Source organism: Sebastes fasciatus, chromosome 13 (genome assembly GCF_043250625.1).
Source record: "Sebastes fasciatus isolate fSebFas1 chromosome 13, fSebFas1.pri, whole genome shotgun sequence".
In the NCBI taxonomy this organism is placed as follows: domain Eukaryota; kingdom Metazoa; phylum Chordata; class Actinopteri; order Perciformes; family Sebastidae; genus Sebastes; species Sebastes fasciatus.
The window spans coordinates 5,931,714-5,954,386 of record NC_133807.1 but is presented as its reverse complement, the minus strand read 5'-3'; the positions used below and the strand labels follow the sequence as shown (position 1 = coordinate 5,954,386).

At 40.9% G+C, this 22,673-nt stretch overlaps 1 protein-coding gene across 5 annotated transcripts in view; it reads right to left on the bottom strand.

The window, feature by feature from the left end:
- Nucleotides 1-2,570: 2,570 nt before the first annotated feature.
- LOC141780044 (voltage-gated potassium channel KCNC1-like) overlaps nucleotides 2,571-22,673 on the bottom strand; it is an 83,067-nt gene continuing 62,964 nt past the window's right edge. The window contains exon 5 of one of the 5 annotated variants that reach the window (XM_074655109.1): nucleotides 2,571-4,559. In XM_074655109.1, coding sequence (XP_074511210.1) covers nucleotides 4,546-4,559 — 14 coding nt within the window. In that variant the 3' untranslated portion in view covers nucleotides 2,571-4,545. Of the gene's footprint in view, nucleotides 4,560-9,127; nucleotides 12,149-14,156; nucleotides 15,949-22,673 lie in introns of those variants that run through there. The other 4 variants (XM_074655107.1, XM_074655108.1, XM_074655106.1 and 1 more) reach the window with 4 other exon arrangements.

Genomic DNA, 22,673 nt, shown 5'->3' with positions numbered 1-22,673 from the left:
ATTCATATCAACACAAACAATGTTGGTCTTAAGTTCCTTCTTATAGAAACGTTTGTCCCCTAGCAGCCCAGCAATGTGACGACGGTTGAACACGTCATGGTACATGTGACACACATTTAGTGACAGTCCAGTCCACAAAACCCAAGGGTAAACTCTTTTAGCACGATAGCCCTTATTGAAGAGCGTGAAGTTACAGCTGATGAACTTCTCTGGCTGGTGAGTTTGGCAAAAGCAGTGACAGACAGGAGAATGCAGATTTGTCTGCAAATAGCTGGACATTTTTTCTCAAATGTTTGTGTACTGTCATTTGTTAGCGTTAGAGAATTGTTTTAATAGGGAACAAGCCATGAAAAGGAATATTTTTGGTTTGATGTTTGTTATAGCCCTACTGTATGTCAGCCACAAAATGAAAACCTACACCCATGGATGGATTATGAGACAACGGGCCTCCGGGCACAGACGTGTTCCAGTTGGCCAGTTGGCCCGTTCAGTAATCCATCCATACCTACAAAGTTTCAAACAACTTTGCCCAAGTGGTGCCCACATAGTCTCATATACCAAATACCAATTAATACAGAGCATTTGAAATAAATATAACAGCATAAAAAATGAACATGAGATGCACAATAAAGACACGAGAAAAAACAAATGTGAAGTACCAGCACAAATAGCTTTTTTTTGTGATAACACATCTGTCGAGTACCTGCTAGCTTTCAGTGCTTCTGCCACCTGTAAAGGCTTTTTTTTTTTATCTTTCTGCGTATTTCCCTGTTTATCTAAATCTGTCTGAAGATTGTGAGAAAATAGTTTCCCCCATAGCCCAGCAGAACGTCCTTGCTTGTACTGTTTCTGATGATAGGGGGTAACATGGCCAACCCTGTTTGAATAAATAGAGCCAAGATGGCTGCCTCTCACCACTGCTGCTGTTCATACATTAATGCTGGTCACTGTACTGTGTTCCGTGCGTCTTCGGCCTCTGCGTTTTCTCACCAGGTTGTATTAGCAGTGTTTAAATGAGACTTTGTTTGGAGTTATTACCTCACCAACCAGTTACTGAAGTCTTTCAAATTGGGTCACATTCACGGATAATAAACTGGAAAGCCTCTGCTCTACTGGTTTAACCTTGGGCTGTCTTTGCTCAGTTCTCCCTCCATTTACAGGCTTATGGAATAGTTACTACATGTTTTAGCTGGACATACCATACACTGTTTTTTTAAGAACAAGTTAAGATACTAAATGTCACCAATTGGAAAGTTAGCAGGACTATACATGTTCTGGGACAGTTTGTTAAATAAAAAAAAACTTTTTATGAATTTGAAATAGTTTGGCGTGATGATTACTAGGCCAGACCTTTAGGATTTTTATGCACTTTTATGGAAGGTTTTTCCACAAAGGACATCATATATACCACTATAACCGGAAGGAGTAAGTTGCATTGATTTCAGCAGCATGTTGGTTGGTTTTATCAGCCAGATAGATTTTTAACATTGCGATGACTTATTTTCCATCCTCATTCAGTAAATAAATACACTTTAAATTAAGCTACACTTTCATGCAACTCCAGAAGAAAGTGATTATTTTTCTTTGGAAAACAAGAGCATGAAAACATGAACAATATGGGAGCTTTAACTGAGTCAATATTGTGGCTACATTCCAGCTAACTCAAGGGTGAATAAATTATCAATCCCCTTGAATACATAAGTTAATTCATTATTTCTAGTGTGATTCTCTGACAGTCAAAGGGCAAATTTTAGTAAAGCTACATCATGAAAAAGCTACTGGAGCAAACATTTGCAGACGACATCCTTCAGTTTGTCATTGTTTTCTTTTTTAGTCTTTAGGTGTTTCCATGAAGCCCTTGAATCTCTTGAACCACAAATTGTCTTTCCATGTGTTTGGTCAGGTCTGTGGCAACCATATATTTGACATAAAATGAGGAAAAGAGTTTACAATCTACAATTAAACATGTTTGTTTTTAAGGCTGATTGAGATATTTTTCGGATTTTTCAATCTCACAGAATTTTGGTAGCCTCCAAATGTTCTTAAGAATATATAATGAATTAATTCTAACCCCCAACCCTGACCCCGTACAACAGAAATTGATTTTAACCTTAAGAAACAATACATCAGCTCGTGGAACAACATCTCTGGATGATGAGGCAGCCATCTTGTACCTTCTCAGACCTGCCTGGATCATTGTGTGGCTAAAAACCTTCACCTGTATACCTTTCCTGACTTATCCTTGACCCTATGACCCTTTCTTATAACTTGAAAGTGTAGTGTTGGATATCAAGGTCAAGAAAAAAGTTCCAAAGAATGGGACAACAGACATTTTCAATTCAAATGCACGGAATAAACGACATCTCTTGAGTGGACAGCACAGTTCAGTTCAACATCAGTTTGATAGTTCTGGGTCCACATCGTGACACAGACATACACAGCTGCCATTGGAGAGAGTTACGTATAAGGGTTCTGGTAAAAGGCTACAAGAGGAAGAAGAAAGAGAAGAAGAAGAAGAAGAAGAAGAGGAAGAAGGAGAAGCAGAGTAGCAGTCAGGTGAGAAGTAGTAGTAGACAAACTTGTAGTAGCAGAATAAATACTTGCAGTAGTTGGGAGTCTTCTTGGATTTTAGAGGGGTGTGTGTGTGTGTGTGTGTGTGTGTGTGGGTAGGGGGTAGATGTTGCAACCCTTTTTTCTTAATTATTTGTGTTTTATCATTAAAAACAAAATTGAAAAACAAATGTTTTAGAAAAAAAAAACAATCCTACAGTTTCTTTTTTTTTTTTTTAAATTTGTTGCATATAACATAATTTCTGTTAAATTTCCATGTTTTAATTCTCAATTTCTAGCCCTGTTATTCATGGGGGAGATCAGAATGGCTTGCAGAAGTCATGCAGAATATTCATGCTGGTAAACAATGTCATAAAAATGCATTTCTAATTTGCAATCGTTGCCATTTTTTTTTTTTTTTTTTTTGTCCCTAGAATAGTTTCTCAAAGATGTTCTCCCGCTCCTGCTGAATACCTGCTTTCTTTAAAAGCCTCTATCTTCTTGCCCCACATCCCCAGAGGTATAGAGTGTATGGTCTGCAGAATCTCCTTGCCCCCTCCCTCTTTCCCTCTGAGAGGGGGGGAAGGGAGCTCCTCCTCATCCATCATGCCTTCTGAGAGAGCACTTTGCTGCAGGAGATGCTGTTTTGCACATATTAGCAGCCAGTTTAGGGGTTAAAAAGTAGCTTGGATGATGATGATGACTTTGCATTGACATTGCAGCGTGGAAAAAATCTATGGTCTCTCTCATGGATTCCTTCCGTTCTCTCTCTTCCCCCACCCTCCCCCTTTTTTTATACCATCCATTATGTCTTTGACTGTCTTTCTTCAGGTTTTAATTGGTTTCATTCATGCCATGCAGTTTTGCTAAAGAGGAGGAGCAGCAGCGATGCTGAGATGCAGGGAGGGGGAGGGGCGGGGGGGCGGTCAAGATACCGTAAACACTCGAGAGGGAAAGAGAGAGTGAGAAAGAGGGGTCAATCGCATCTTCGTTTTCAGTGACACCTCCTTTTCTTTACCAGACGTTACGGACAGTTTCTTGTCTCTGAGGGCTTCTGTTCACCCTCAGCGGTACGTCCATCCATGTGTCTCTCTGTCTGTCTGTCTTTGGGTTAATTCCATCACGAGGTGGATGAAAACTGGCTCTTTGACATTTGCTGAGATCTCGGTATTTCAACCCGATCAGTTGAACATGAAGTCCCGAGATGTCAACTGTCTCCCGGATAGATTCAGACGATATCAATACAGTATTGGGATCATGTCAAATATGCATGTGATATGGCTGATGTTTTCTGATATGTATGAGTAGATTTCAGCCTGCTGTTAAGAGGTCCTGTAGCTCAGCAGAGATTAGCAGGGCGTCCCGGCTCCCGGGCAGCCCAGCGCCAACACTGGATCCGACTCTGCCAGAGCCGTTATAGACATCACGATGGACCACCCCTCACCTTGCATAGTGCTTTGAGTTGCCAAAATAATGGAACATCCACTGGAAATCAACAGTTGAGAACGAAGCTTCTTGAAATAAAAAAAAAAAAGAGTAAAGCGACGACAAAACTAAAATGGAAGGGCATCCTTGTTGCATGGTTTCCAAATCCAAATGTGCCAGAAGGCCCTCTGGCTGCTACGCTGGGAGCATCCGTGCTGTGGTTTACTCTGAAAGATCAGTTCAAACCTGGCGAGAACGTTTTCTCTCCCGTCTTGAAATAGCTTTTATGTGATCGTGACCATTTTCTTCGTTGGGATCGTCAAGCGATGTTGCATATGAATGTGTCACACAGATGATGGAAGATGTTCAGGGCAGAGTGTCAGTGATGGTTTCTACCACTCGTCTTCTTTTTTTCTCTCCCTTTCTCTCTCTCTCTCTCTCTCTCTCTCTCTCTCTCTCTCTCTCTACCTCCCTCCCGTTTTCTACAGTGAATCCCGTCGGGGGAGATGGAGGAGCAGCGGTTTCAAAGTTTATTGTTTTCCTCTTCTTGTAGAGAAAGGGGTAGGGGGTTTAGAAACTCAGCACTGAAAGGGAGAAAGAAAAGAGAATTTAGTGAACATTTGCAGTGAAGAAGTAATGACTCTTGACCCTCAGACACCAGACCATGGCGTAGACTAGAAAGTTAAACAAGTCAAGATTTTTCGTGTACAATCCATAAAACAAAATATCGTAATTTAATTGAAAAGCACTATGTAATAGGCGATGAAGGCTTTAGATATTTCAGACAAAGCATTTCATCATTGTATTTAAGTGTATTTAGTAATATCCAGGTCTGGTGGAGGTCAAGGTCGAAGCACATTCTGTACATCAGTGGATGCTGGTGGGTAAAGTAATGCTTTCTATGACTTCATAAGAATAGCATCTGCTCAGATACACAGTCCTGCATGGAGCACCAGCTGTTCATGAATTCATAAACCTAGTTCTAATGTAAACTGGAGTTTTACGCATCACTAAATTAAAACTGGTTGCTCCTCATAAACTAGTTCTTACATAGAGATTAGTTGTTACTAAACATTTACACCCACTAACCAACACATTCTCACTCCCAACTCGAATACCGCCGCTTGGTCAGTGCTCCTCGGCATTGGAGACCGACGCTTACCAAACAGCGGTATTTGACAAAGCTAAGCTACGGTTGACGGATGTACTGATGATAATGATGTAAATCTTGAAGAATTTAAATTACATTTCACAAAAAATAGCATAATATATCTTTCAAATTACGAAACGTTATGCCGATAACGTTTGACTGAATGAGGGAATGGCGCTCAGTTAAGTTAGCATAATTGAAATTTTCCACTCCTTCTAAACCGTATGAACACTACTAACTGTGAAACACAGATTTCTCCACGTAAACAGACATAAATATAACAAACTACGTATCTTTTGCACCTCTAAAACTGTCCTTTTTTGGAAGTTATGCCAGCTTGTGATGCTACAATGACTTTCTGAGATTGTTCTTGATTGGACAGCGCTATACATGTTTCCAATTTACCGTTACTAATATCCTTACTAGCTGAGACATGTCTTAAGCTTTAATGATGCAACCTGATTGAGTAAATCACTAGTTTGAACTAGTCAGTTACTAAGAACGTAGGAAGCGTTCAAACTTAGTGATGGATTTATGAATAGCTGGTGCAACCCAACACAGATCTATCAGTGTTGGCCCATGAGATGTTGCTATCAGAGATTCATATTTCACAACAGAGGGGACCAATTTTCCTATGACTATGAAAAGCAACAAATCAGGAGATTTAAGTGTCCACAATTAGCAAAACAATAGACAATTATTTTACCCACCATCATCACAGCAAAATAAAATTTCAGCTTGTTTTGATTTCCATTTCCTCTGCTGAACATAACTTGATATCTTTCTGAGGTTCAGTGCGGAACCACTTTAGATATAGGCCTGTTTCCCAAAAGCATCAAGTCGGGGTAAGATCACCTGTTTCTTGGTATACATCTCACATTTTGACCTTTTATGCAAAAGTTTTAAAAAAAATTTAAACTCAACGTCTGTTCAGTATCTTTTTCTGGAGCTTTCAACCTTTTGGTTTGTGGCCCATTACAGAAAAATCTGTATCTAGTTGGGGTACCTTGTCACATGTTTCAGATGTCTGAGTTTTTAGAAGTCCCACCAAAAAGAGATCTCCCCATTAAACTGTTTATTTGAATAAAAGGCTCAAGCCTCAAAGATTATAGAAAGGTCAAAGAAATATAATATATATGTGTGTGTAGGGGAGTTAATCATCAGCATAAGTCATCTCATGACCCCTTAAATTTATAACCTTTGGAGGGGGACTGACCCCTAGGTTGGGAACCACTGGATTAAACTACCTATCTAACTCCACCGCAGCTACATCTACTTACACTTTAATGTATCGGTAATAACAATTTACAGTGATGAAGACAGTGAGATGTGGTCGAATGCTCCAGAAAGCCGATAACTGGACGTTGAGTTGATATTTTTTTTCTACTTAGCTGCCGCATTTATCTCTATGTCTAATTTTTGACAAAATGCATAGTGTTGTAACTGCAGCCACTGTGTGCATTATTATAACTTACTATGTCTACACTGGAAGTGAAACATCAACAGATTTAATCCCAAAGATGCTGTTGGGAAAGAGGCCGTGGGAGTTTCTTTCATGTTGTAAATAAGATCTATGGTGTTCGCCATTGTAGAAAACCTCCTTTCTTTGCACAACTTTCCAAGCTCTCGGGTCGGAGCAAGAATGTAGAAATTGAAAGACTTCTACAATGGCAGACTGAGTGTTCCTATAACCTAAACTCTAGTTTCCAGTGGTGCTCAGTATACGAAACAATAGCAACAGCGATATAATACTGTACACCAAGGCGAGGAAATGATAGGCCAAACACACCACTGAAGCAAAGAAAAGACACCACTACGAAGCTCGCCCAGCCCAGCCGACATGCAAGGAACACCAAGAACACAGAGCTTGAATGTGACACACACTAACGTTTCCGTCTGTCTCTGTAACTCACACACACAGATACAGTCTGCAGAAGTCCTCGGGGGGCTGCTCAGTCCTCTGATATAACAAATCTTTGGACGCTAATTTAAGAGGCCGATGAGACCGAGACACATCAAGGTCACAAACTTAGAGATGTCAAAGTTCAAACCAGAGGACTGCAGCCAACCAGGACTGGGTGCCGAAAATCAAGACCAAGAGCTGAGAGTGGAGCATCTCAGTTGGTGTGTCCTGCACATGTACAGACCAGACCTTGGCCAAATAACGATTTTTCAGCTTTTTGTTTCATCCCACTTTAACCGTCAGACCTGCAGGGTTTTCTGCAGGTCAGTTTCTAATTCATTTCACTCCAATGCAGTTGACAATTCTTCTGCACCTTTGTGGGATAAAACAAGCCGTATAGCTGGCGTTTGTGAAGGCTGTTTGACCTAGGTGTGGTACACACAAAGGCTACAAGAAAGAAATAAAGGTAAGGAAATAGAGTGCGGCACACAACACGAAAAACACACAGAACATAAAACAAAATGTCACACCAACACAGAACCACACACAGGTGAGGGAACACAACACAAGGAGCAAAAACGGTGCACAGGAACAACAGTGAGGTACACATTCTTACATGGAGAAGCGATTTTGCTTCTTTCTTTCTTTCCTCCTCCTCCTCATCATCACCACATTTTTCTGTCTTCCCCAAACTTTTTCCTCCTCCATCTCCTCCCTCTGATGCTGCTCGGCTGACAATCCACTCAGAACACATCATTTCACAGCACATTTTCCCCCTCCTCCCCTATCCACGATACATCACAGCAGTGTTTTTCATTCATTTAAAAAGTCCATTCCTGTCTTCCTCCTTGGTGAAATCCCGTGTTAGGCCAAACTTTGATTTTTTTTTCTTGGTGCGAAGTTGCTCCAATTATACTCAATTCCTTTTTTGGTTTTTGCTGTGAGAGACTTCAGGGTGGTAGGGGGGTGGTGGGGGCGGGGTGGATGGTGTGTCTCTCAGGAGGAGGGACACAGTTATTGAAAGAGGGTGGAGAGACGAGGGAACGACACAAGGAGAAGACAGGAAGCACATTTGGACAAGGAAAGCAAAATTGCATTTTTTGAAGGAGGGGGGCGGGGGGCAAGAGCCACAAAACAGAGCACATGGCGTTCACAGGGACAGAACAGAGAGGAAACTTTTTTCTTATCTCTCCCTTCGTTATACATACAGTACATCTTTGAGGAAACGTGGGCGAACAGAAACACGGGGGGGCACAGAGGGGGACATTGAGTAAAGAGATACCTGAGTTGTGAATGGATGGAAAGGAGAGAAACATTAGCAACAAGGGGCAGAAGCTTAAGAATTAATTTATAATTAAAAAAAAAATTCTGAATTTCGAAGGGTGCCTCTGCAGTGTGGTTTCTCACTGCAATGCAACTTCTTCAAAGATCTTTCTTTACATCCAATGCCAATGTTTTTAAAATTGTCGCTTTCTATAATATGTATACATGACGACAACGTTATGGTTAAGGTTAGGATATAATCATCGGTGTGGCAAAAATGGCCTAGGTAAAGGCTAGGTAAAGATTAAAAATAAAGAAACTTGAACATTAACATTAGTCTGTGACGGGCCTCGGTCTCCTGCATAAAAGTCTTGACACGCTACACGACCGTCCACCACCCCGACCTCCACACTCTTAAGCTTTGATTATGACGGCCGCACGGACATGAGCTGACGTGGAATCGTGATGAGGAAAAGTTTGGATCTTTTATATTCAGCGTGGGTTTCTCTGCGCGGCAAACAAACATTCTCAAAGCTCCTCAGAGTTCTCTATTTTGTCCGCCCATCCGTGTCCGCGTAGATAGAAAAATTTGGATCTGTGCAGACGGGCGAAATCTACAGAGAGTGTTGCATTAATGGTTGTTTGCAGCCTTAATGTTGCTAGACTAGCAAAATTCTTTATGTCCATTTATGTCTTTTAGAGTTAGTCAGGACTAAAAATGTTTAGGAAGCCCAGTTAATAGAAGCTGCCATGGAGGAAATAAATTCCTGTGAAGCAAAAAGTGTTTCCTGACGTCATTACAGAGAAGAAAAAAAAATAACGGTCCGGAGACCGAAGCATCTGTTAAGTCGCCAAGACGGTGTCACTGGTTGTCATAACTTGAAAAAAATATGAAAATAATTGTTTGTTGTCTTAAAAAAAAGGTTGTCTTATAATCAACGTTGTGTTATATTCAGGCCAATACTGCATTATGCTTCCATGGTGAGTATTCTTAAATAAATATGCATTCAATCAAGTTTGAATCAAATAAACAGAGAGTAGGGGGGGTAGAGTGGGTTTGCTCATAAGGGGCCTGCGGCTCAGTTTTGCCCGAGGCCCCCCTGGCAGGTTAATCTGGCCCTGATCCTCATCCTTTGTGGGAACTTGCATTGAATCATTGCATTTTCACACTGCAGAGGTATCCTTCTGTTGAACTTACTGCATCGAGTGTATAGAGAATAGAACAAGACAGAAGGAAATGAAACATGATATGGGCAGGATGGAGTCACGGACAGATAATGAAGAAGCGGACCAATGAGACGATGGCTAGGGGGATTTTGGCGAGGAGGTATCTTGGGGGAGGAGCATGGTCTCTCCTCTCTCTTGCAGAAGAGGAGTCGAGACAATGATGGAAGAAGCTGGATTTTTTTTTTTTTCATGTCTTAGCATTAGTTCACAGTTACTGCTTCTTTTTGCATATATCTGATTAGCGCAGGGCTGTCAGAACAGTTCTCTGTGAAAAGAGAAGCAAAAAAAGAAGAAAAAAAATCATAAGCTACGATTGTTAGTATGTTTTTTATCATAAGTCTCTCAAGTTCGATAAGAAAGCAGCTATACAAGACCTACTAGAAATGTAACCCCTCCCCTTCCCTGCAAAAATAAACTTTCCCACCCCCACCCGGCCCCGTTACAGTACCTAAATTGGTCTCTTCCGACCAATAGCATCATAGCATTTTGGCATGCATAATGTCAGCCCGTCCCTCCTCTTCTTGCATTCAAAGAGGTGAACTTTTTTTTTTTTGTCCTGCATGCTTTGTTAGTGCACATGTATGCATCTAAACACACACATCCATACACACTCTTAGTAGTCTAAATGATATATATATACACATTCATTAAGCTAAAATCTTATCAAACCTCCTCACATTATTAGTCATATCAGTATCCTTATTGCTTGCAATGGAAACCCATGCAGATTCATATACAACGCAAACTTTACATATGTACATCATTGTGACAAAAGCGACTAATCAGCTGTGGCCTCGGGGGTAAGGGAGGGGGGAAGTGACAGACGCACTTACAACAAGTGAACGCTGGGGAGGGGGAGAGGAGGATGAGCAAAGGATGACATGTTGAGAAACGATAGACCGGTTCAGTAGAGAGACTGGAGAGTGTTTACATCTATGTATGTGTGTCTGTGTGTATGTGTGCCTGGTGTGCATGTCTAGTAGGATCGGGGGGGGGGTTAAAACGATTTTTACGACTGGGAATTTAATCCTGAACTTCCAGTGGAAGTTCAAACTTCTTAAATCATTCATTCGTACATGAATCAGGATTCAGCTATAGACTCCTGAGGAAAACTGGAAACCGATGCCCTGGCTTGAGCATGAGGCTAAACAGGAAACAGAAAAACCCTGCATGACCCCGAATCAAGGTCACATATAGCCGAAGGTTAAAGGAATAGCTTGGCATTTTGGGAAACTTCACTTTCTTGATAGTGCAGATGAGGAATCGATATAAATCTCATCCCTTTTGCTGTACAGAACCAGAGCCGGGAGGCAATTACAGTACGTTAGCTTAGCATAAAGACTGGAGGCAGAGGGAAACAGCTAGCCTGGGCCTAAAATGTCCAAAATCTTGCATATCAACACTTCTAAAGCTCACAAAAGTTGGAAATTGTAAAAATGCTTTGCTGTTCTTGGTGACCAGCAGCCAGGCTCAGTGACTTCCTGAAGTCATTTTTTCATTTCTGTTCTTTACGTGTTAAACAAATGACATATAATGTGTATGTTTTTGCATTTGGACGGAGCCAAGCTAAAGCTATTTCCCCCCCTCTGCTTCCGGTCTTGAATCTAAACTATGCTAATTGCTTCCTGGCTATAGCTCCAAACGCAGTGCACAGAAAGTGTTTTCTTTACACAAAATGTCGAACTAATTGTTGTAAATAAACAATGACAAAGTGTCCTCATTTGGGGCTCTCACCTTCCAACGCTCCCAGCTTGAATGCAACAAAAAAAAAAAAGTAAGAGGAAGGAAGAAACCTCAGAGCACAGAATCATTCCTCTGAATAAAGGAAATCCTTAAGAGACAAACAGTGCTTTACGAACTTCCTCTGCACATCTAAGTGGTTCTTGTTTAAGGATATTCTCGCCTAAACAAGAGTCTAAGTTCACTAGTGATAGTTCTTCTCTTGTGGGAATCTAATGCAAATCAAAAGGAATGATTTCCTGCCGGCTGAAAGCTCTCTTTGTTAACTTTCTGGAAGGAAGGTGAGAGCGAGAGATGAGGACGAGGGTTTTAAACAGAACCAACAGATACGTAATTACTGTCTGAAACAACGAACACGTCTGACATTGTTGTTCTGAAATCAACTACATCTCTGCAACATCAGAAAATCAAACAAAAAAGAAACATTTATATTTAAAAAAAACAAAAAAACGTAGATTAAGAAAAACAAAAGTACACTCGAAGATGACATCATCATGTGATCACACACATTGTTAATAATGAATATCAACTGAAAGAATGATTTCTTCCTTTCTGTATTCCAGAAGCAAAAAAAAAAAAAAAAGTATTTTTCCAAGTTGTGCATCTCAGTCGAGAGGTAGATGCAGGTCAGGGCACACACACATGCACGCACAGACATCTACGTGCACACTCGTGTGTGCCCCAGATACAACGTTTAACTGAACAGAAACACATTGACCCAACCGCCCGCAGTCTCATTTATATCTACATTGCATATTTCTATGTTTGTATGCTGTCTCTGTTGCCATGTTCTCTCTCTCTCTCTTCTTCTTCCATTGTGGCGTTTTGTCATCCGCTCTTCTTCTTCTACCACGGGCTGTCGCTCCAGTAGCCGTTCACGGTGCCTCCTACTGAGCAGCCGCAGCCGAAAACAAAGAAGGAGGTGGACGGACAGAAGAGGGGGAAGGGTTGGGGGGGTTCAGGAGGGGCAAAAACAGGGAAAGAAAGAGAAGCCAAAAACTAAAAATTTTGCCACTGGCTGCTGAGTCACACTGGAGTCAGTGCAAGTAGTAACGCTGTTGGTGGTGGTGGTGGTGATGATGGTGGTGGCGGGATGAACTCAGACTTGAGGAAAACCACGGTTCTCACACTCAGGCTGAGCTGCAATGTCCGAAACTTTTCAGGATAAAGAGAAAGTCAATCACCTTAAAGGAATAGTTCAACAATTTTTGGGGAAATATGCTAATTTGCTTTCTTTCCAACAATGTTGTGAGAAGATGAAAGTCAATCTCTCTGTCTGCGCGCTAAGAACGGACCTGGAGTCAGGACGGGGTTAGTCTAGCTTAGCATAAAGACTGGAAGCAGGGGGAAACAGCTAGCCTCAAGTCATTTTGACATGAATAAGTCATATAACATCTCGTGTTTACTTTAAACACAGTTTAAACACAGACAGTGTACTTTAGCAATATGATTAATAGATTAAAATGTGCCTCACGCTGCTTGCTGATAAAGAGGGTGTGGCTCTACTGGAGTCCACTTTAGATGACGTGGGACACTACGATTGGCCTAAAGACATCCAATCAAATACGTTTGTGCATTTGGGCGGAGTCAGATGACAGGAATCGTAGATCTAGACATCCTAGAAAAGTTATGTCCATTGGAACGGTCGGGGGATCTGAACGAACAATATGTTTGTTTTGTTCATTAACGTTCGTGTTCGTGTCATAATTTGTTTATTCATCCAGGTTGCCAATTAAAAAGGTTGCTGTTTGCTCTGTAAATGGTAGCAAACCTGGCAACAAGACCATAGAGAGTGCACACAGCCCTAAAACCACAAATCGTCCTTTGATAATTAGTCCGTTTTTATTTATTTTGGACAGAGCCTGGCTAGGTGTTCCCCCCTGCTTCCAGTCTTTATGCTAAGCTAGGCTAACTGCATCCTGACTCCACCTAAGTAATTTACGCACAGACTGTGAGAGTGATCTCTCATCTTCTCATCTCACTCTCTGAAAGAAAGCAAATCAACTTTCTTGGTAAACTGTTCCTCGTGATCAACCCTTCCGACTTTGCAGCTCAGCCTTTTCGCTGAGACGCCAGGTGAGAGAGCATGGAGAGCAGGTGAGGAGTGATATAGTGTGGTGAAGATCAGACTCTACTGCTCAAGTTTCCCATGACGACTACACTGGAGGTCTTTGTGAGGCTAAAGGTCAAAGTTGCTGTATGTTCACCTACAGTCTCTATTTTCTGTATAGCTCCTTTTGTCTATTTATGTATTTTACGCAACATGTGTCATGTCCCAGCTCTGCAGTGTTGAGTCAAGTGACAGCTCAGCCAATACCAGCCTCTGCTCCCTAGCATCCCATAATCCCCTTTGACAGTGATTCCCAACCTCTTTTGGGATTTTTGGCAATAGGGGTACATGGCCAGAAGATGTGGCACAACAAAATGAAAGCCTGGCCTAATTTAGGCTGGGTATAAGTCACTGAAAGTGTGTTTTTCCTTCCACCTGTGAATGAATACATTAGAAATTCTTTATCTAGATGAACCAACTCTTAATATTCGTATAACAGTAAATAGAAACGGACATTAATTCACATTTTCTTTGGGGGTGTAATTGTCTGTACAGTGGTGGCTCACATGGTTGATTCAGCATAATGTACAATTGCACTATGGGAATACACATAAACTGTACATTATCCTACGGAGCTTTAATATTAGCCTGATCCACAAACGGGCAGCTGATATATATAAAGGTCACTATCTTAGAATTCTCTTAGAAGAGAGATTGTTACTTCTCAGATTGCTTTATCTGAATACTTTTCAAAGCCTGGAGAGGAGAAATTATCCAGTAATTCATGAGGCAAAGATATTACAAAAATAAAAATAATCATGTTTCATACATATATATGTGACCTAATTTGATATCCCTTTAATCGTCTCTCAACTGCTGGTTTATCTTGCAACTCCTCAGGGGTTCCAGGTTGGGAACCACTGTCCTATGACCTGCTTCCCACCCTGACAGAGACACCTGTTCCCCCAGCTGTCCGCGGTATAAAACAATAATTTCACCCTCTCTCCTGTACTAAAGGGAAACACTGACTTTGCATATATGTGTAACAGGGGTTGTTTTATCTCAATGTAACACAAAGAACTGAACATCCAACAGCCTACATGGCTTTTTTTCAAAGGTGCAGAGGTGCTACAGTTTGGGGTATTTCCTTTTCAGGGATATGATTTTGACTTTAAAGGGTAACTGGTATTTTTCAACCTGGACCCTATTTTCCCATGTTTTTGTGTCTGACTGACAAATAGGGAGAACAATTTCTGAAATCGGTCCAGTACTGAGGGAGCGCTGTAGACGGCAGCTGCTCACAGGCTGCAATATGATGCTATTGGGGCAAGCTTGCACCGTCATTTACGTCCACTAAAAGTGCTTGTTTTTTTGCCACGGCAGGCTCTGATTGTTGTTATAAGTGTCTGACATTATGGAAAGAGTCTTGCTCAAGGAGAAGTCTCCTTCTGAAATCTCTCGGGGTGACGTGTTGCCGGAAGACAACGGTAGAATAGTGGAATACATCCATGGTGGAAACACATGTGGCAGCCAGGCAGAGTTTGTTGTGTTGGAGTACAGAAAGCGTAGCTTAGTGTTATCTAAAATATTTTCAATGTCTGAATATTTAGATGATTTTGACAATGTGGTTGAGCTGTTTGAATTCGATGGCCGACCGTATTTATTGTAGCCAGAGTTTATGGATATTTAGATTTCACAACGAGACTTCTCCTTGAGCGGGACTTGGATCAAGCGAAAAAGTAAAAAATACTAATTATAATCTCTGTAGGGTAATTTCCATAATGTTGTGAGACACTTATAATAACAACTGTTGACACTTAGACACAAAAACATGGGAAAACAGGGTCCAGGTTGAGAAATACCAAAGTTACCCTTTAAGTATACAAAAATGTCTTTGTTTTTTCTACCCGAAGGTATAGCGTGTTTTCTTATTCTGAAGATTCTCATGAGTAAAACATGCATGCTGCAGTAACATGTCGGTGTCCATGTGTGCGTGTGAATGTGCGCATTCTGAGGCTTAATATTAGAAAAGTCTCTTATTCTTAGCTACTCTTAAGTATCGGTCTTAAAGCGTTGAAGTGCGAGTGCAGTGTTGAGATACAGGCGAGAAGTAGCACAGGGAAAGCAACTATCATATCAGTCTACACTAACCTAGACTCTATCCCTGTTAGTAAGGCAGGTGTGTTAGTTTGTGTTTGTGTATTTTAAAATACATTTGCTTAAGCGTCTATCTCAGCTTAATCGGTAATGTTTAGCTATTCTGTGGTTTTTAAAATAGGACCCTCTAGTTCCTTGTTGGGAGTAATGGTGATGACAGAGCAGCTTTGATGAATCAAATGTCCATGAGACACTCCGTCCATGTTGATGCGTTTGTTTCTTTGCATGTTCCCCAGAAAAAGAAAAGAAAAGACGAATAAAACATTTGATATTGTGTTGTTGCTGTTGTTGTTGTTGACGTTTTGTTGTTTGTTTCTCCCTGTCAGCTATGCTACAAGATGGAGGGTATGGGGGAGTGGCATCGCCTGAGGCCAGGCGGCTCGAAGGGCTCGAAGGTGGAGTTGGTGATGGGGGTGAGGCGCAGCGGGGCGCCCGTCATCCCGGAGATATTATTGAGGCTGCGCGACTTCTCATAACCCGTGGCTACATGAAGATGACAAGCACAGGTAAAAGGGCAAAGGTTAAGGGAGGAGTTATGAAGGGTCATTCATTATTAGCAAATGAAACAGTCGGCATGAGTCATGAGATGGTAAAAAAAAAAAGTTGTAATGTAAGAAATGTGCATGGAAATGCATTTTTTTATGACAGAAAGTAATGAGTTATGATATGTCCATTTATGTCATGTTATGATAGCACATCAGAAATTGCAAATATAAACCATTTGTTACAGTTACAAGCATTTGTAAATGAAACAAAGTTGTAAAAAAAAAAAAAAGAGAGAATTAACTCAAAACAAAACCAGCCCAAACCAAGTAAAATATTTCAGACCAAAAAGGAGGAAGTTAGAAAAAAGACAGATAGACAGACAGACAGATGGACGGAGGGACAAACAGATGGACAGACAGACAGAGACAGGACAAAACAGGAATATTGGTTACGAAAATCAGCTATCAGTTGCCACAATATCCCTTAGACACCTAAAGGTGGCGCTCTGCAGCACCGACATGAGCTGTGTAGGGGAGGGAGGATGCACTAGTCCAGTGGACGTACACAAACCCCCTCTGATCTCAATACATCCCATAAGATTTTTAATACTGGTACATCCACTGGACTATACCTGCTCTGGGATTCCCAAAAGCACATCACTGGTGGTACACTTTGTTCGGGAACATGAAACACAGCCAGACTTGGTGGTTTAATGATTTTTGGGAAACTCAGAGCAACTCAGGTGGGTAAATCATCTGGAGCTGAGCGCAGTATAGAAATACACACAATCCTCCAAGTTAACACTCCAATCTTAACAACACTGAATACATTTTGACCTCAGAGTCCAGGTGTTTTAGCCAGTCTACTATAAGAAGAACAACAGGCTGCTGTTAACAGGGAAACAGTCAGTTAAGACAGAAAGAAAGACAGACAGACTGACTGAAGACAAAAAACCCTCTCCAGTGTCAGTGGGTCACGTACTGTATGTGTTTCTCTTCATATAGGTGGTCAAATTTAGCATGTTTTAGAAAAAGTCTACAGCCATGCTATAGCAGCTCTGTGAGGCTGTATTTGGCCACTGCGGTGCTTTGGGCTAAACGCCAACATCAGCATGCTTAGCAGGTACAATGTTTACCATGTATTCCCTCTCTTCGTTTAGCGTGTTAGCACTACAAGCTGAGGCTGATGACTTTATTATTTTTGGGGTTGAAGTAGCAGGAGGTGGCAGAGTTAGGTGACATTCCAACAGGTTGGGTGGATTTTGAAGAATGTAGTGAAACTTTACGTACAGTAATATAATTTACACCTTTCTTAGATCTGATCACAATATTTAAGCTATAGGGATGCACCGATACCGGATCCCATATTGGCCTGATACTGACTCAAATAGCAGGATTGGGTATTGGTGACAATGGAGCCTATACAGTATCTATTCAATTAAATTCTATGTTTATATAGTTATATAGTTTTGACCAATATGTTGCTATATTAAAATGGTTTACACTTGAATTGTAATTCCTATTAATTTTGAAGATTTTTTACCAAGTTGCTGGTGTACGATTTATTATTTCAATAATAAATAACAATTCACCAAATGTATATCAATGTATTTATTTGTTAGGAAAGTAATGTTTAAGTCCAGCCTGATGTTGCCCAACACATAAAAGAATAATCCCAGTCTCTTCTACACAGTGAGGCATACAGCTGATTAATAACAATATATCGGCTGATACCCAAAGCCCAGGTATCGCTATCGGCACTGAAAAAGTCGGATCATTGCATCCCTAATTTAAGCCCTATATGTAAAAACTAGAATACTTTGATATACTGTATGACTGCTAATTTTTTTATTAAAGCCTGATAGATACTGGATTTTTTTGGACAATATGATATAGAGAATTGAGAGTTTAAAAAAAAATCCCATGGTGATATATCGGCTGATATTTTTTACATATCATAAACAAGCACTTTAAAGGAGCACTCCAGCGAGTTAGTATTGAGCTTCCATTACACTGAGAGACTCATGAGAGGTGGGTTAAACAAAGAATGGTAAAAACTGAAGCAGCAGAGACCAAGATATTCAGACTTTTAGACTCTATTTTGGGTCACACTCCAGAAACACTACATTTCCCATAATGCATGCTTGAATGCTCTCTTCTCTCAAATCCCAAACCTCCAGTTTATAATGCAGGCTTTCTCATAAAATATACAGTCTCAAGCCTCACCTGAGGTTATCTCGTCCTCTTTGGTTATCTCCTCACGACGGATAAACTGAAACTCATGTAAAATTGGTGGAGTGCCCCTTTAAATTTGTTTAATTGCCACCAGGATAAGTACTAAGCGGGACATTTTACAGTTGGAAAATAAACTTGTCATAGCTCTCTGGTGGACAAACTGTAATGGCAACACTGCTTCTAAATTACCATAAACACATCTTCATGGTACGCCTACTCACTAATATAATATATCTGTAAAAAGCTAATATTGAGAAATATATTGGTCTGGCTGATTAATTGGTGGAGCTCAGATTTTTTTATATTAAAAATTATTTATATTTAATTTAAAAAAAGACATAAACTCTGAAACAGCCAAAGAAATACATGAGACAATAAAAAACAATGTTCTTATTCCTGCATGATTTTCTGTTCAGCCAAAATTCAAAGACTGAGCTGTTGTAAATTAGCAGGCCTTGTATAAAAATCAGAGGAATCCCAATGGAAATGCAGAGAGTAGGGACTCCCACAGGGGGCGCTGTACTGTGATGGGCTCAGAGAGTGAAGAAGCAAATCAATTCATTTGGAAGAATCTGTTCTGTTTAATTGTTTGTTTGTTTTTTTTGCTCAGGGATCATTTAGAGAATATGCAACAATCTTCCCTGTAGCTAACATTTTAAATGCGTCCAAGCTTCTCTATAATTACAGGGAAGCTGCTCCCTGCTGCAGTGTAGCTCCCTTTCCTATTAGTAACCATGATGAGGTATTTTGTGGGCGGAGCGTTAAGTGGAGGCAGAATAATTCTCTGAACACGTTAGTTAACGCTGGCTAGCAAGTATTGTTGGCCGGGTTTTTTTCAACAATGGCTGAAGAAAATACTAGTTACTCTCAATATGTACTGTCACTCAGTCTCCAGGATCACGAGTGTTAGTTGAGAAATTTAATATCAACCAATGGCACCAATGTGGTGGTGTTTACGAATCCATATGAACGACCCCTCATGTCGTATTCACGACCTTGTAAGTGAAAAGTTTCTGAAAGCTCAGAGTTCACGAGTTGTGACGTTGTTAGAAATGGCGGAAGCCATAGAGGTTCATTTTTCGGTGCATAATAAGTGAATATATTATTTTGGTCGTATATTGTTTTTCTTGGTAATTTTATAACGGTTCTGAGGAAAATGTTGATATTCCCAACGACCTCATCTTTCTCCTCTGTCATTATGCCTTTGCATTTACTGCATTATGTTATCCACTCGCTAGTTGCTAAATTGTTAGCCTCTGTGGCTTCTAGACGCCGTTAATATTGCCTTGGCTTAGCAGCAGTGTGTGTTCTCACGACTTAACCACTTGAACGCCAAGCATATCGTGTACACGACTTCCCATGTTGTAAACACGAGCCCACGAGTTTCATTTGAAGGCAGGAAGTGTCCACATCCTGCAAAATCAGTACATAATATCAGCAATGGGAGCGAATCATTGACCCGTCATTCTGTTTGAATACCGGGCAGAACTGGTTGTTTAGTAATGTGAGATGATAAGCACTTATAAAACCAGGTTCATCATAGTAAGTGAGTGCCAAACAAACATTAGGTTGTTAGTGAATAAGTACAAGAAGACTGTCTCTGCCTGTGTTATAAATGTTAATTTTCTATACACTGTGAACATGTAAGTGTTTTCGCGGTAGCCCATCTACCGTATAGACACCACTGTCATCGGCATCAGTTTATCGGCCCCGAGCAGTAGAACATAAATCAATAACAACAACAATAACATAATCGTCATGTCGCGTTATGTTTTGAACACACCTGATGCAACTCAGCAGCTCTTAGTGTTGGATCAGGGCTGAGCATCAGCTGGTTCAGGTGTGTTAGAGCAGAGAGAACTGGAGCATGTAGGGGGGTCTGGAGGTCTGGAGCTGGGAACCCAGGGTGTAGACTATAGGCTAGAATAAATAAGATTGATGAAACAGTATTTAAAAGTTTTCTGCATTTGCTGTATTGATTTACAAAATTTACAAATGTTGCCAGAAGAATTAAATGTTCAGACGAAGGCTGTGATGTGTGTTAATAATTCAACAATTATTATAGCAAGTTTTGTTGTCAAGCTTTTTGGGCGTTATCTATAGTAATAATAATGGTCCAAAATGATGTAAAATTGCATAGCTTTAGGTCAAAACCTTTCAAATTTTCTTGGAGGACGACCCCCAAACCCCCACTCCAAATTTATACCGGTTCTTTGTGTGTGATGTTTGTGGGTTTTTAACTGAAATGACTGATCTTCTCGTGTAGCCTACTTTGCTCGATAAGCTATAGCGTTGTCTGGACTTACAGTTGACGTTTTGTCTTATAATGATGACTTTCACATTGTGTTTACTGATCAGGAGGGCACTCCGTTTAATATTTGTCACTGTCCATTGACGGAAGGTTCTGAATTAAAAGTTGCCGTGACATATTGTGAAGGGAGAGGAGGGCCTACAACATGTCCACATAGCCCCGGGGCCTTAAGGCACCCCTGACTGGGACTGCAAGTTAGATTTTTGTAGGGAGAGGATTAATATGGTGTAAAGAAGTATCAAATTGTAAAGTAAACATGTTTACAGGCTTGCATTAAAAACTCTCTCCCATTCTCTCCCATTTGACTTCAATACCTTGCTTTAGAAAAACATGAAAACTGCATTACGCACGGGCAGCCGGGCACGGCGGAGAGGCGGTGCCTAACATGCTGATTCATTAGCCTCAAAACGCCGCTGTTTAGGGGGAGAGGGCTCGCAAACTTTGAGGTAGCCTATGTCTACACTCATCTTACTATCTGAATAACGAGCCCTTTAAATAACAGGAAAATACTGCGCCAGACTTTAGACCAGGATTTTGTTGGTCAATGGCGCAATCGCTTTCTTCTGCCTCAAGATAGCAGCAATGCACCAACAAATCACCTGACCACACCTCATTTTAAGACCAACACGCCCATGGGTGCACAGATGGGCGCAAGGACATTTTATATTACTATATTACTTACACAACGTGGGCACAGGGCGTGAAAATGACAACTGCGTCAGCCTGAAACTAGCAATGATAGTTGCGCTAGGCTGTGCGTCAGCTTTAAGATAGGGCTCCTTTGTGTACATTATAGCTTCATGTGTGTGTGCTTCTGTGTGTGTGTGTGCTTTTGTGTGTATTTGTGCATGTTTACTGTGTAACAGCACACATTCTGCTCTGTTTAAATAGCTGTGTTTGCAACGTCAAGTCCTGTAACCACAGGAATAAATCAGCAGCACTGCGGCTCTTAGCTGATTGGGACACACACACACACACAAGCACACACACACACATACATACGCACACATTTACGGAGCAGCAGCAGCAGTGCTAGATTGAATGGGATCAATAATCTGCAGTTTCTAACATAAAGCAGCAGTTCACAGTGACCTGTAATCCCCGATCGGGAGTGTGCTATCATCACATCACAGAATATCTTGTGAATATGATTCTGATTATGAGCACAGATGTGCTCGATCAACATTTACTACTAACAGATAAACAAAAGGCGAAACACATTACCGATCAGCACTCACTGTACGTGTCTCAGTGCTTTAAAGATTGCGGTGCAGGGCCTGCTCGGAGCGTGGCTCTCACTGTATACAAGGTGCAGCTGAAAGGTGCTTAGCATCTGTAATGAGCCTCTCTGCGGTTTGAGCTCTGCAGCAGATGCAGCATGAGGCAGCTTCAGCTACGATCGGCCTGCGAAGCTACTTCATCTTGTATTATCTTGCTGCCTCAATTGATTGAATGTCTCTATTTATTAACTGAATGGCTTTAATCAATTTACTGCACTATAGCGGCGCATTATTGAGAACCGTATTACAGTAATGGGACTACTTTTTCAGTAAGGAATACATTACAATTTGTCCGTTGGCCTTGTTATAATGTAAAAGGGTGTATAGGTTTAGTGAGACACTTTATTGAATTGCTGTTTGATAACAATAGTCTGGGATTCACAAAAAGAACCTGCTATACCTCAGATTACCAAATGCAATAACTACATTTACAAAGGATTGGAAGGTAAGTTTAACATATTGCTTGACCCCCTAAAACTATCTTTGGAATTTATTTTACAATAGAGTGTTACAGGAATGAGTCCTAAAACCTGTAAATGAGTTTTATCACTTCCTGTTCCCTCGTCTGGAAGTTAATGGGTTTTTAGTTAGATGCCTGAAATACGGTCTGTCGTTAATACAAGCTGAAGAGATTTTAACGTTTTGTTCTAAAATACATCAATAAATACTCAAATTATGAAGCCTTTATGTGTCTGGAATCCATTGTTGACTATGTAGACGTGCAGCAGGCACAGTGAAACGCGAGAGCGATGCTGTCATGGTGCGTAAGCGTTCCCAAACGCCTATTTTTCGGGCGCGAGATAAAAATTGTTCAACTTTTGGAACACTGCAGGGTGCACCATACTGTATGTCATGTGACGAGGAACAACCAATCGCAGCCAGCAGATATCTTTTCTT